The sequence below is a fragment of the Poecilia mexicana genome, unplaced genomic scaffold (genome assembly GCF_051168715.1).
Source record: "Poecilia mexicana isolate PSO_F unplaced genomic scaffold, ASM5116871v1 scaffold_7, whole genome shotgun sequence".
NCBI lineage: Eukaryota > Metazoa > Chordata > Actinopteri > Cyprinodontiformes > Poeciliidae > Poecilia > Poecilia mexicana.
Window position 1 is genome coordinate 1,892,891 of NW_028263376.1, and position 14,249 is coordinate 1,907,139.

Here is a 14,249-nt window from a genome sequence, read left to right on the forward strand (position 1 = left end):
GTGTGTGTGTGTGTGTGTTAGGACTTTGGTGTGAATTGAGTTCAGGTTAGGTTTGAGGTTAGCCAGGTACCAGTAATGGTTTAAGGTCAGGGTATAGAAATGAATGAGAAATTAATGCAAATGCTTGTGATAATAGAAAGACATACTTTTGTGTGAGTACTTGTTTAGTTATTGTATTTAGGACCATTACTGACATATTTACTAAACTTCTCTAGACCAGTGGATCTTATGGGGACCAAAGCCCAGTCACAGTAAGGTGGATCACTGGTTTGGAGTTGGAGGTAAGTTTTTAAAGACCTGGGGTGTGAATTAGGTTGTAGGATGTGAGTTATTCCTCAGAGCTAACCCTCACAGCTAACCCTAGCTCTGAGGAATAAGGGAATGCACAGATCAGGCTGGACAGAGTTGGAGCTTGTTTACATGTTCTGTTTGACTTGCTATCACGCTTCCTGTTGAAAAGATAAAAAGGAACACCCAGAGCTATAAAACATCTCTGTTAAAAATAAACAAATAAACCAAAACAGCAAAAGATAAGCCATGCCATTCTAATGTCACAAACTCAGTCAAATATTTTGGAAAAAATACAGTGGATCACAAGATAATTCAAAATGTGTTAAACATAAAAATGATGGCCATCTCTGAATTTACAATTTGAATTTGCTATAGACATGAGGCAGCTGCTGATGTGAATCATTTTTCCTGAGTATCATTTTGTTTTGTTGCACAACATAAAAACCCAATCCATTAAAGATTCTGTTTGTACCATTATGAAATGGTATCCCAGTTCTTAATCATTAGTGTACGAGTCCAACTGCAGACCAGGTATTCAAACAGGTGCATGTGGAGATTCTGTGTGGTGTAAAAAGGTCCAAAGCAGATTTAAGAGTCTTATATTTCCATGTTTTTTCCCACCACCTTCCAGTGTTATTGTGCTCCAGGGTGAGGTACTAACCCCCATCAGTCTGTGTACTGGTGTATGAATGTGTGTGTGAATGTGGCTCAAGTGTAAAGTACTCTCAGTGGTTGCTATGAATTTGCTATAGACATGAAGAAAAGTAGAAAAGTCACATATAAATTCAGTCTATTTATATTCCCCAGTGTTAAAAACTTGTCCACAGAACTGAGAAAAAGACTGAGGCAAACCAGACAAAAGCTTTAGATGAGCTCTAAAGCTTCCATTAAGACAGCAGTAGCGGTAACTACTGTTTGCTGCATTCAGTGTTTGTGTTTTCTTTTTTTCGAAATGCTAATCATGCAAGATGGGTGGGACCTAGTGGAAGCTGCCTTAAGGAATTTTAATGAGCTTTAATTGCTCTGCTGTTCCTCTCGGCCACAACATCCACATCAAGACTGAGCAGGTCCGAGGATCATTTCTACAGACGGAACAACCAGGTAGGTCTCTATGATTCTCTTAGCAAAGCTGTACTAACAAGATGACTTGCTTTGGTAAAGAAAGATTAACCCACTTCCAGGCCAGTCCCAAACATGATGGACTGATAGATTACTGTAGCGCCATTAAGGGTCATTAAGCTGTCTCCACAACTTCCTCAAGAGAAACAACAAGGTCCTCCATTTAGTCAGAGAGCAACTCTTTTACAGATCAAGAACTGGGCAAAATGGAAGTGAAGGTGTCCGTCAAAGGCATCCCACGTGTTGTGTGTGGAGTTACAGAGGAGACAACGTGCCAAGATGTGGTACTAGTGTTGGCTCAATCTCTTGGTAAGTATCTTTATAAGTCCACACACTGCTGAAACTATGTCAGATGTGTTGGCTAAACACCGTCATTGTCCTTTTTCAGGGCAGCCAGGACGCTATGCCTTGCGAGAGAAGTTCAAAGACTTTGAGCGGTGCATGACCCCCGATGAACGACTTCTGGAGACATTGAAGAAATACGGGGAACAGGCCAAGGAGGTCCAGCTCAGTCTCCAACACGGTGGGGTCTCCGCTTGGGATGAAATGGGCAAAGTGAAAGTTGGCAGATACCAGCCTTGTCCGCCACTGAGACGGAAAGACATTGGGTCTAAAATGCGGAGAGGCAGCGGTTCCCTAAGCTTGCACCGCCAAAGTTTGCCTCCACTGACCTGTTTGAGAGAAGAGGCTGAGCAGAAGAAAGACACTCTGAAGATGCCTAGAAGAAAGTCTCTGACTCTCATGGAGGAAGCCTGGGAATGGCTGGAAAGTCTTGGCAAAGGAAAGGTCTACAATACGACTTGTGACAAGCCAAGGAAGAAGAGGATTGATAAAAGGGGACGGGCCTCTTTGGATTTGTCCCTTTTTGCCACAAAAGAACATCAAGATCAAAGCAGCAGAGGTACAGACAGAGGTCAGAAAAGTTCAAAATCAGACTTTGACCATCAAACATCTTGCTGCATCAGTAATCAGACCAAGGAGAAAAGCAGGCGCTCAAAGAACACCCAAGAGGTAAAATCTGACCTGAGAACCTCAATCTGCGCACCAGCAACCCAAGATGAGAAAAATCGTCTTAGAGACTCAATCATATGTCAGCTGCTGTGCTTGCAAGATTTACAAGTCCAGATAACAAACACAGACAAACAAATTTTGGACCTCGAGCAGAAGCAGAAGGCCAAAAGAACTGAAGAAGTAGTCCAGGAGAGGCTTGTGGCTGAGGAGATGGAATACATCAAATTTTGGGAGAATGAACTGAAAGCTGAGGAGAGTTACGAGAAAGATTTGCAGCGTCAGTTCCTCGAGATGAGAGCCAAGGCTGCAGATTGCAAAGCTAAACTGGAGGAGTACAGGCGCAAAATGCAGGGCTTGGATATTTTTGGCAATCTGAACATTGCTCAAGAAGACCGTAGGGTTTTAGAAGCTCGTGAAAAAGTCGCAACCAAGATATTCAACAGTTCAAAAAAGGAAGAAAATATGGAAGGATCAGAGGCCAGTGTGGAAGGAAATGTCAACAGGAAGTTCCTGCCCAAAGAAGAGCACAGCACCCCTCATGCTCTAGTTCCTCCAAATCAGATAAGAGAGCGGCGGCCCACGGGACCCACCGAGCTGAGGGAGTGGTGGAAGCGTTGGTCAGAAGCTCAAAAGGCTCAACCCCAGGATGAAAGGAAGGTGATCCACCGCTCTGAGCTCACCATTTACCTGAGGGGTACCAAGGTTTAGGACCAGCTCACAACGATCCAAACTCCTGTTTGTGACATCACCATGAGATCTCCACCAGGACATCTTCAATGAACCAGAGCAACATTATTCTGCTTTCACTGCTATAATATTATCCTTCGCATGACAACAGGTTCATGTTTACACTCTAAAGGCTTTAACTGCCATTCTTATGCACCTGGAACTTTGTGCATCACCAAACACATAACTGATTCTCTAATTTTACTTGTGTGTACTTTGTATCGAGTACTTTCTGAACCTGTTGGGTTACGGATTAAAAGGAGTGAATTTTAAAAATTTCTTGACATTACAAGTGTGGGTAACACTTTATTTGAAGGGGGTTGAATAAGACTAACATGACACTGTCATAAACATGACATAACACCTGTCATAAACATGAATAAGCCTTCATGAATATTTATAACTGTTGTCATAAAGCGTCATTCGGTAAATTATGACACTTTTAATACAAAGTTGACATTATTCAAAATGTCTTTATGACAACTTGACATTAACCAAGAAATCATTGCTGATATATTTTTTTTATAAAAGTATTACTGATTGCACTTTAAAAATTAGGTAACTTTATGTTATTAAAGGTAAAGTTTAAACAGTAATGATTTCCTAGTTAATGTCAAGTTGTCATAACAAAGACATTTTGAATAATGTCAACTTTGTATTAAAAGTGTCATAATTTACCGAATAACGCTTTATGACAACAGTCATAAATATTCATGAAGGCTTATTCATGTTCATGACAGTTATGTCATGTTTATGACGGTCTCATGACAGTTGTCAAGAAAAAGTCGAGCTCAGCCCACTTCCCCATGCTGGAGATTTTAGTTTAATAATAACAATAAATAAAGTTATCTTTAAAACTGATTACACAGGTGACATCAAGACCCAACAGTAGAGTCAGACAGTAATAAAATTAATCTGGTTGTGTGTGTTGTTATTGTGTCCTGCTTTAATTCTACTTTTTTCTATTTAATCATAAAAAATCATAGTCTGACAGAAAGAGAGTTATGCAACAGGAAGAGCAGGTTTCCTGGAGAAAGAGGAAGTTTCCAGCCTGCAGTGATTAAAAATAGTTCAGAGTGCTCATTTCGGAGCATTAAAGGTTTAAGGAATAAAATCTAAACATTTTGAGTAATTGAATAAAACCCAGAGTAAAATACTTGAATGGTTGGTTGATGTTGGTTTGATTATAAGAATATTTACACTTAGTTGTTGTGGACATTCAGTTAATGAGTCACCTTAAAGTTCTTTAATGGTTGTAAAATAGCTATGAAGTTTGATTCTGGGAGGAGAAAGTGGAAAATGTTTTATAGGTTGCTTTTAGCCAAAACTAAAACAACACCCTTGGGACTCGCCCGAGTCACTAAAACCAACCTGGTTCAGTAACAAGTGCAAGTTGTAATTAAAGAGAAAGAGCGACCGTTAACAGGTGTGCTCTGTGAAACTAGCTGATTCCGGGCTGCTCTATCTGGCTAGTTCACAGGGTGAAAAAGGAGGGACATCTGGAGGCAGAGGTCGTTAGAAACCAGGCTAGTCTTTCTCGCGTCCAGCTTAAACAGAATGTCCTCTATATTCTCATCTGTAGTAATACTCCGGAGTTAGAGGCTTCTAGGACCCGTTAGACAGAGAGCTGGGAGCAACATCTCCCTCCTCTCAGAAGAGGAAGTAGAGAGAGAGAAGGGGGGGGGTGTTGCGCAACAACACAGTCTTATTCAACCCCCTTCAAAAAAAGTGTTACCCAAGTGTGTATTAATAAGCCCCAGATAAGGCTCAAATGTACAAAAAAGCACAATTTAAACTATATTCTCAGGTTATCTTTGATATTAAATTATGTATTATGAAACATTTAAAAATAAAAATCAACTCTAAGATTGCAAATACTTTTTCACAGCACTGTAGTAGTATCTGAAAATAAGTTTTTGTTCTAATTTTACATTTAATTTCAACCATTTCCAAGTCTTAATTTTCACATTTTATTGTGTAGTTTATTTCATTTACAGCTAGTATTTGCATGGCATGAAAATATTTTCCTGCGTATAGCTTTTGGTTGCCCGGGTCATTCAGTCACCACAAGGTGGGGCTGCAGTGCCTTCCTTAGATTGCTGCGCTTTGATACAAAATAAAGCAAATAGCCATGGACTGCATGTCGAGTTCCACCAAAGCTTCAGAATATGCCATGTGACCAGACTTCACAAAAGAAACGTTTTTCAGAAACGACAAATCCTTGAATTTCATAAAACTTTATTCAGTTGTTTCATTCAAGACCATTAACAAAAGTACATGAGAACCTCAGTACGCGGTTCAACTGAAAACCTGTTGATCATCAAACCAAAAAAAAAAAAAAAAAAAGAAAAATTCAGATCTGACAGCAACTTTATGTTCAGAGGCACGACAGCTCATCCTTTTGTCTCCAGAGAACAACAACTGAGATCCTGATTCAGTTTGTTTTTATTTGATTAAATCAGAATTTCTCACAGATAACCCTTCTCCTTAGTTAAATTATATGTGAAATTGGGAGATTAAACCCAGAGAGGGGAAAAAAAAAACAAAACAAAAAAAACACGCACACACACAAGATACAGTATAATTCAACCCACAGGTTTGGGATGCATATTTGTATTATTTCTACTAGGGGGAAAAAAAAGCCACCCTAAGATTGTTTTCAATATTTTGGCGGTTGGCTGGGAAGAAATGCATCTAATTTTTATTTATTCTTTTGTCGTTTTATTTTGTTTGTAGTTTTAGGCACCTTATATTTATTCAATATTAGCAGATCAAGTTTCAATAATAATAAAAAAAAAAAATAAAAAAATAAAGCAAAATTATGTGCAAGAAAGGAAATAGTATAAAAGAACTGCAGATATAAGATGCCACAAGGAATTCTGCACCTGGGAAAAACTTAAGTGGAGCATGTGAATACCAAGAAGGCATGTCAAGGCTCTAGACTGGTAAAGGTAACATCCTTCAGAGAAACTACTTTGACATTCACATACGTCACACTCACGCCATGCTTTTATACTCCAGCCTTTTTCAATAAAGCATTTTAAAAACTGCTCAAAAAAACCGAGCAGAGATGAATCCTCAAAAGTTCGCACATGTATGAAATATGATCCTCCTTATGGAGGGAACCATTGCTTTAAGCGTTTTGTAGGAAAAAAGTACACTGGAGAAAACTTGGTAATCAAAAGTTTTCCAGTACGTAAAGGAGCGATGAGGAACAGAAACAAAGCAGAGGTTTAAAGACATGCCAGCAATAAAAAAAAATAATAATAAAAAAAAAACTCATCTTACCCAGTCAGACTAATGGACCGATTACAGGTGCAGAATTCCAAACGAAGCGGACTTGGAAAAAGATCGGGACGCTGACAGCCACACAGTCAGTTGTCAAACGGACTTAGAGGGACAAGGCCCCTTAGGAACAAATACCTCCAATTGACATTAATCTCTTCTAGATTACATCTCTCTCTTTCTCTCTCACACACACACACACACACACACACACACACACACACACACACACACACACACACACACACACACACACACACACACACACACACTCTGAACCCAGAGACAATCATGGAGAGGAGGAGGGGACGTTCCCTTACAGGTGAGGGCAAAGGATTACACATGCCACTTGTTGCATGCGCGTGTTATATTTCATGGATGAGTTGGATCACAAGCAGTATGTCAGATCGGTTTCCCTTATTGCCCCCTGCTGTTTCCCTCAGGGACTGCATCCCTCTAAGGCCTGATGGGGCTGGCTGCGTATTGATCAGTCAATAACTCCAGGCTGCCGAGTCTTCCGCTCCACACTGAAGCCCTGCACAACACGGAGAAAATTTTATCAAGTTTGTTTCAATGAGAATATCTTTGACTCAAATCTGACTTTTAAAAATCACAGTAAGAAAATTTCAAATGTCATAAAATTCATTTTAGCAAACTTCCGTTAAAGATCTTTTCTCACCACATAGCTGGAGTTAATATGCAAGCAATTTTTTTCATCATATTGCACACTGTTATACAACCTGACCACATACTACTGCAATTCAAACCCATCATGCATCTCTACAAGAGGACAAGAAAAACCTTTGAAACCAGTTTCATTATTGTAAAATCATTAGTATGCATTTTAAACCTAAATTCTTATCCAATATAATCATAATGTCTGTATTATTTTTCAAAGATTAATTTTCAGTAATTTCATTTAGATGATAAAATGCAAATCAGAGCACAAACCAGAAGAGACTAACATACTGAGGAGCAAAACACAGGTTAGCCAGAAGGTGGCGTCTGTTACACTCACATATTCATGGAACAAACAACCAGAAACAATGGAAACCAGGCACCTTTGAAATGGTGCAAACCAGTGATCCACCCATTCATCATATCTGCCACTGCTTATAGCAGTTAATTTTCTGGTATTTGATGTTTTGGGACACTGTATTGTCCCTCACTTTACTCTAGTTTTTATGTCTTTTTTGGATGCATGTACTTTCTATAACATCAATTGCCACTTGGGAGTTGAATAAACCCGAACCTGTTTTTATACTGTTTATGTCTATTAGTTAGTTATTTCTTATGTAGATGTTTTTTGTTGAGGTTTTATTTTTATTTACTTTTAATAGAACTACGTGTGTATGGAGGACCAAAACTGACATAATAAAAAATAATAAATATATAAATAAAAGAATAAATATATATTTTGATAAGAAATAAAAGAATAAATATATTTTTGGAGTACCAAAACTGACATAAAAAGAAATATATAAATAAAAGAATAAATATATAAATACAGGAATAAATAAAAGCATCAATATATATTTTGATAAGAAATAAAAGCATAAATATATATGTAGTGTTTTCTTTTCCTTACACGAGTTTCCGCCAAGTAATGTATATATTTTCTTTTTCCATCTCCCCTAAACATGCGTTTTGTCAAGAAAAATGAATATTTTGCTTTGTCTTTTTTTGCGTCTCCCTTTTCCATTTGCTGTATTTCTGCTGCATCAACATGTTAATGAGGAGAGCTGTCCAGCTCCTCTACTATTGGCCAATAGAGCTTTGGAACCAACGTCACTGCGTGAGATGTTGTTGGGCGTTCAGCTCGCTCAGTGCATTCTTTACAGGCCACTGACTAAAACAAACTTTGTCCCGGTGGTTTTAATGTGTTACCAACTGCAGTGACGTAAGTTGTGAGTTGGATATTCCAATGTCTGCCGAGAAAGCAGTGCTTAGCTCTAGTTTGATCCGATTTATGAAGGCTAATGTCGGCCAGCCGTTCTCCGGCTCCCTCCTCAAACGCTCGGAGGTTCACTTTGGGCTGTCAACAAATTTCCGAACTGAACACTCCTGTCAACAAATGTTAATAAATGCAGGGTTTCCCCCAGTGTATTATAGGCCTGGCGGCCTTTCTTTTTTCCTCTAGGAAAATAAAAGAAAAAAATTGCCTTTTTTTTAAGCCGGACTGCAAGCGTTTCTGTTGCTCCGAGTGTTTCACTATCAAAGCAGATTTATTCCTAAAAGATATGTTTATAGTTTATGAATTTAAAGCCGGACCAATCACACCGCTGGGCCTCTGCGCGTAGCCTCGCGTGCTGCAGCAGCTGGATGTCTAAAGTTAACCTCAGCACGGATCCCGCGAGCCTCCTTTCACTCAAACTGGACACAGGCTGACCGCTATAGATAATTACATCACCCCCTTGTGAGGAATTATGATTAGTTATGAGGAGTTATTGATTAAGGTAAGAGTTTAAACCCACCACGTTAGCTCTGGTTACGCAGCTCTACGTGAACCGCAGGAATAACTTGTAGTCGCGCTTTCAGTGGTGCTTTGAGGAGCGGTGAGAATGATGTATATTTGTGAACAAAACATTATGCGGCGTTTACATCTCAACATGCTGCCCAGCGCTTTGCCCTGTCTTCTCTGTAAAGTTTAGGCCTGTGTTCCCGGTTGGCCAGTGCGTTTGTGGTTAACGACCCAGCGCTAATCACTCATTGTGCAGGTTTAACCCGGTGAGGACAATTCGCGCTCTCCTCGCAGTCACACATCACGCTGATTTTATATTATTATTAGTATTATTTTTCCGGTTACACCAAGCACCAAACCGTATCAAATGTTTTGCCCACTTAGTCAGACAGAGTTAATGTGCGCGGCCACCGGACATCTGAAAAACTCGTCCAGAAACTCGACCAACCGAAATAGTTTGTGCGTCCCCTTGTTAAAAACTCAACAGACATGAAATGAAAGAGCTACTAAAGCCACATTAGCAGCATTGAATTAAATCTCCCATTTGTTGCGCATCTCTGCGTAGTGCAGCAGGTTTAACTCTGATGAGTTACTGAGCAGGGCCAGTCCAAGGGTGTATGAGGCCTGGAGCAGAATCTGACTTAGAGGCCCCTTTTGTTGCTAAAAACATCAGCACATCTAACAGCTTCTGTGTTCGGTTTAGTGAAATCTAGAACAGGGGGACTAGTTTAATTGGCAAACCTAAAAAACAATAAATTATAACTGCAGTTTACTAAATTGTATTTGTGAACAAATGGAGCTGAAACTCAAAGATTAAACTCACAGCATCAGATAGTAGCTGTGGTAACAAACCAATCTAACTATGAATATTGTTCTTTGAACTTCTACAAAGTAAACTTGCCAGCTCCTTAAAATCTTACATCTAAATGTTAAATAATTTAAAGTCTTTTAATTTATATATGCTGAAACCATTATGTCAAATTTAGCAGCATTGATCATCTCAATAAACAAACGCTACATTTATATATCTGTTAAAATATTAGCATTTATGGGGCCCCTGAAGCTCTGGGGGGCCTGATGGAGGTGTTGACTTAATTTGGATTAAACAGAAGTGGAAATAATTGATATTCATTTTAATTGTATTTTTTGATTAGTTGTTTATAAGACTAGTTGCGGGTTTATATAGCAGTTCATTGACATTGTTTTCCATAACATATAATTACCCAGTGATATTTTTACTTTTATTGTCTACTTAACATCTTTCAATACAAAAACACGGTGGACCGCCTCGGCGCCCCGACCACCGGGCTTAGCAAGTTTTCTGGGGGAAACCCTGAAATGCCTTTCCTTCTGACCAACTGATACAAAAAAAGTGGTAATTCATGCTTTTACATGAAACAGACTAACCTCTTAAAATGTCAAGTCATATTCAATATTTTAAATAATTTTAATGTTAAATAATCTAATGTTTTCTTTAATAGCTTCCATATTGTGTGCCACATTGACTAGAAATCAGTGTGTAACCAATCACGATCAACCGGTGGATCATGGAAGGTTTTGAGTCGATCTCAGCTGTAAGTAACAAATTGAACGCCGCACAGTGGCTAAAACCACCGCGACCTCTTATCAAAATATTCATACATATATATACATACATATACTTCTGTCGTAGTATCCCCAAGAATTTAAAACCACTTTCACGCCTGGCCCTAAGTGACTTGACATTTGGCAAAACATTAAAACCACCGGGATAAAGTTTGTTTTAGTCAGTGGCCTGTAAAGAATGCACTGAGCGAGCTGAACGCCCAACAACGTCTCACGCAGTGACGTTGGTTCCAAAGCTCTATTGGCCAATAGTAGAGGAGCTGGACAGCTCTCCTCATTAACATGTTGATGCAGCAGAAATACAGCAAATGGAAAAGGGAGACGCAAAAAAAGACAAAGCAAAATATTCATTTTTCTTGACAAAACGCATGTTTAGGGGAGATGGAAAAAGAAAATATATACATTACTTGGCGGAAACTCGTGTAAGGAAAAGAAAACACTACATATATATTTATGCTTTTATTTCTTATCAAAATATATATTGATTTTTTTATTTCTTATGTTGGTTTTGGTCCTCCATACGTGTGCTGTGTTCTGTGAATTGTATAGTGAGGTTATTTGTTCTGCTTACTTATCTTAGGATGAAATGCAGCTATCTTTTGCATATTTACTCTGCCGTGCACTGTAAATATGAATATTAATCTACATTGCAATGTAGATTAATATGCACTATCCCTAACAAACTGAAATGAAGAAAACTCCAACGAGCGTTGTATCAAAGTGAAAAGGTGCAGTGTACCTTTGAATTGTCAGGACCCCGAGGCTGCCGTAGGATGACCAGACGAGGAGCGCTGGCGTCATCCAGAGTGATGCTCTTCAATCGGTTCACCAGGCGGTCGGGCCGTGGCGTGGCCACCGGTTTGGGTCCCTCACTGTGACATCACACACACGTCAGTCAGAGCCATTTGTTTCAGCTTAAGTTCATCTTTAACATGCCCTGCATTTCAGGAAGGCTCTGCGTCTAATGGTGGGTTCTCACCTAACTCTCCGTACATTGCAGGCACTACATTTTCCAGTGCGCTGATTGAAGACAACTGAAAACTCCACCTCGTCTCCGATCTGGAGCTCCACGCCGTCCTGCACTTCTTTCACGTGGAAGAACAGCTTCTTGCTCTCTCCGACCTCGTACGTAATGAAGCCAAACTGAGGGGAGCCAGGTAAACAGGCATTCATTTTCAATCCGTTCCTCTGCATCATCACAGGGATCAAATCACAACCGGTGTGACTTCTGTTTTAAAACCTGCCACTAAATATATGATCTGCTCAGAAAGATATTTTTGGGTTTATACTGAAAGCTGAAGACAGAGCAGATGTGCTCTTAATGGGTTTATACAGGAATCCCAGAGTTGAATTTACTAGTTTTTACTACCTCTACAATATTTTTACTACCAACACAAAATTGAGCCAATTTCACGCCGATTTCCTCAATTTTGAGAGATCGGTAATCGGCCAATATCTACATAGTCGATCTCATCCTCTGATCTTTTCTACTTCAGCAAAGGTCTAAAAATCAGCCACTTTCCTCTCCTGCTCTGCAGCGAGAGGTTTGACTGACAGACCGGCCACCAGGTCATGTCTGCAAGCTGGTCGTTATCAATAGTGACCCCACTGTTACCAGCTCAGAGACTTTCTTCCTATATTTAGCGACATTTCAATCAAAAAAATGGTACTGGCTAAAACTGAAATTGGCAGGTCAAACTTTTTATAGATTGATAATCTATGATCTGTGAGAAAGCTGCATGCAAGATCACCGCTCATGTAAGACAAAACTTTATCCCGCTTACTTGAAGGTCTAACTGTGACTTTATCTTGACCAAAACCTTGCATGTTAAAAACAGAAAGCACCATTTTCAGGGCTTATCCTAAATCCATAAGACTTAGGATATATATATATTTTTAAAGAATATCAGTAAAATGCAATAACATTCCAATTTCACAAGCCAATGTTTTATTCTCAATAGAATATTAGTTTGCTACTAATTGACAACATTGGGACAACTCAATTACAAGGTTCAAGGGTATCATATTTCACAGGTCATTGAAAAGTTTATATAAACAAACGTCCAAGTGCAGAGGAAATTAAGTGTTTCGGTGACCAACACACCAACTCTGTCAGATCATCATTACAATTAGAGCACCTGTTTAAATGAGCTAATCAACCACCGCTGTGTTCAGATCATTTTATAATCCCAAAATAAACATCAAGCCTGAAATCATGAAACTGTTAAGGACTGAATGTGTTGCCCTTTGTGTGGGAAATGTTTGTGGGTTTTATGGTGTTGAATTTTCATGCGTATAGTGGAGCTGTTTGTTGCTATGGCAACAAGTCTGCGTGTAGCTAGCCGACACGGAATGTGAAGGGGGGGTTGGAGATACGAGTGGTTTTGAGTTGCTCTTTGATGGTTTTTCTGAGCTATTTACTGCTCTAAATTAAAAAGGTTTCATTTAACGGAATCGTTCTACTGCGGCAGCGCGGCTACGGATGGCAAGGAAAAGAATCGTCTTTTTGCCTTCGTGAAATTTGCGGATGTGAACAATAACATGAAACGTGTCAGCTAATAATGAATGCTAAACTTGTACGTAAAAGTTTTACCACTTTCCTACAATTGCTGTAGAATATTCACTTTTGAGTATGTTCACACTGCAATCTGTTAGCGGTGCAGTTGGTGTTATTTAACGTACTTTAGTTGCTGTGGTGTTCAGAGCTGCTCAGCTCTGAGCGCTGGCTTTAGAGTCAGCAAGGTCTGCTGCCTGTCTGCAGCTCCCGTTGCGTCACTGGTAAAACTTCAGCTCGTAGCTGAGCTTGAGTTTACAGTTGCATCGCTTCGTTTAGCACCAAAAGACGAAACGAGGATCTGCTCCACGGTGGAGCCTCAACCTGCGCAGGAATCTGCTGCTGATGAATGGTGGATGCTCTGGTAGGTTTGATTTGATCACCGTCATATTGTTCCATGTCAAATTTAGATTTTTTCCTGCATACATTACAAAATGCCTTTCGGTCATTCCTAGTCTTTGAATCTCGGATCATCGAGCCAAAGTTGTGAAAACTTTCCCATGGCGAAAATATGACTAGCTAGTCTCGACACATTAGGCGGATCCAACACAACGCATGCGCACAGCAGCTTGGAGTATATCAGTGACAGCTCAGGTCCTGCCAGTACGGTAGTTATCATTTTTTATACAGATTTTAGTAAAATGAACTTAAAACAGGAAGTGGGCATCAATGGAAAATTAAAAATATTTTGAAGGGATGATGAAAAATGTACTACCTTCAGTTACTTCTTACTACTTTTTACTGACCTTAATTTGAGCTCATTTAATTTATTACCTTTTACTACTGCACAGAAACCCTGTCTTAAGAGTTAAATGTTGCTATAATTTGAACTGAATGCAAAATGCAGCTTTTAGAAATTTTGTCCTTTTTACAGGCAGAAGGCTCTATTCATATGCAGGAAAATACAAGTTAAAGTAAAAGCTAAAAGCCGTCAAAAAGTAGGATTGCAATTAACTAGGCCTGCCATAATAATCAATGAATTAATCACATGATAAATTATTTTCCATTTGGACCATAATACTCAAAGAGATGCTCCCCTTCAGTATCGTTGAAAAACAAGCTTATTGAGAAAATGCCCAGTACAAAGCAGCTGGTTTGCACTACCTGCCACTTTTACCCGTTTTCCCTGTCTAAGTAAAATATTTTTTTGAAATGTAACTTTGGTTGCACAGACGTGATAATCCATTTTAGTTATTG

At 39.3% G+C, this 14,249-nt stretch overlaps 2 protein-coding genes across 8 annotated transcripts in view; one reads left to right on the plus strand and one right to left on the minus strand.

Annotated features, from left to right (window-relative positions):
• Positions 1 to 1,300: 1,300 nt before the first annotated feature.
• Positions 1,301 to 5,499, plus strand: rassf11 (Ras association domain family member 11). Its single transcript, XM_014974250.2, has 3 exons — positions 1,301 to 1,392; positions 1,600 to 1,719; positions 1,799 to 5,499. The coding sequence occupies exons 2-3, from the start codon at positions 1,617 to 1,619 to the stop codon at positions 3,127 to 3,129; spliced, it is 1,434 nt and encodes a 477-aa protein (XP_014829736.2). The 5' UTR covers positions 1,301 to 1,392; positions 1,600 to 1,616; the 3' UTR covers positions 3,130 to 5,499.
• Positions 5,369 to 14,249, minus strand: part of csde1 (cold shock domain containing E1, RNA-binding) — a 29,088-nt gene continuing 20,207 nt past the window's right edge. For all 7 annotated transcript variants that reach the window (XM_088006858.1, XM_088006861.1, XM_088006860.1 and 4 more), the window contains exons 18-20: positions 11,478 to 11,641; positions 11,238 to 11,370; positions 5,369 to 6,967 (exon numbers count right to left, since the gene is read on the minus strand). In XM_088006858.1, the coding sequence (XP_087862984.1) occupies positions 6,920 to 6,967; positions 11,238 to 11,370; positions 11,478 to 11,641 (345 nt within the window). In that variant the 3' untranslated portion in view covers positions 5,369 to 6,919. The remainder of the gene's footprint in view (positions 6,968 to 11,237; positions 11,371 to 11,477; positions 11,642 to 14,249) is intronic.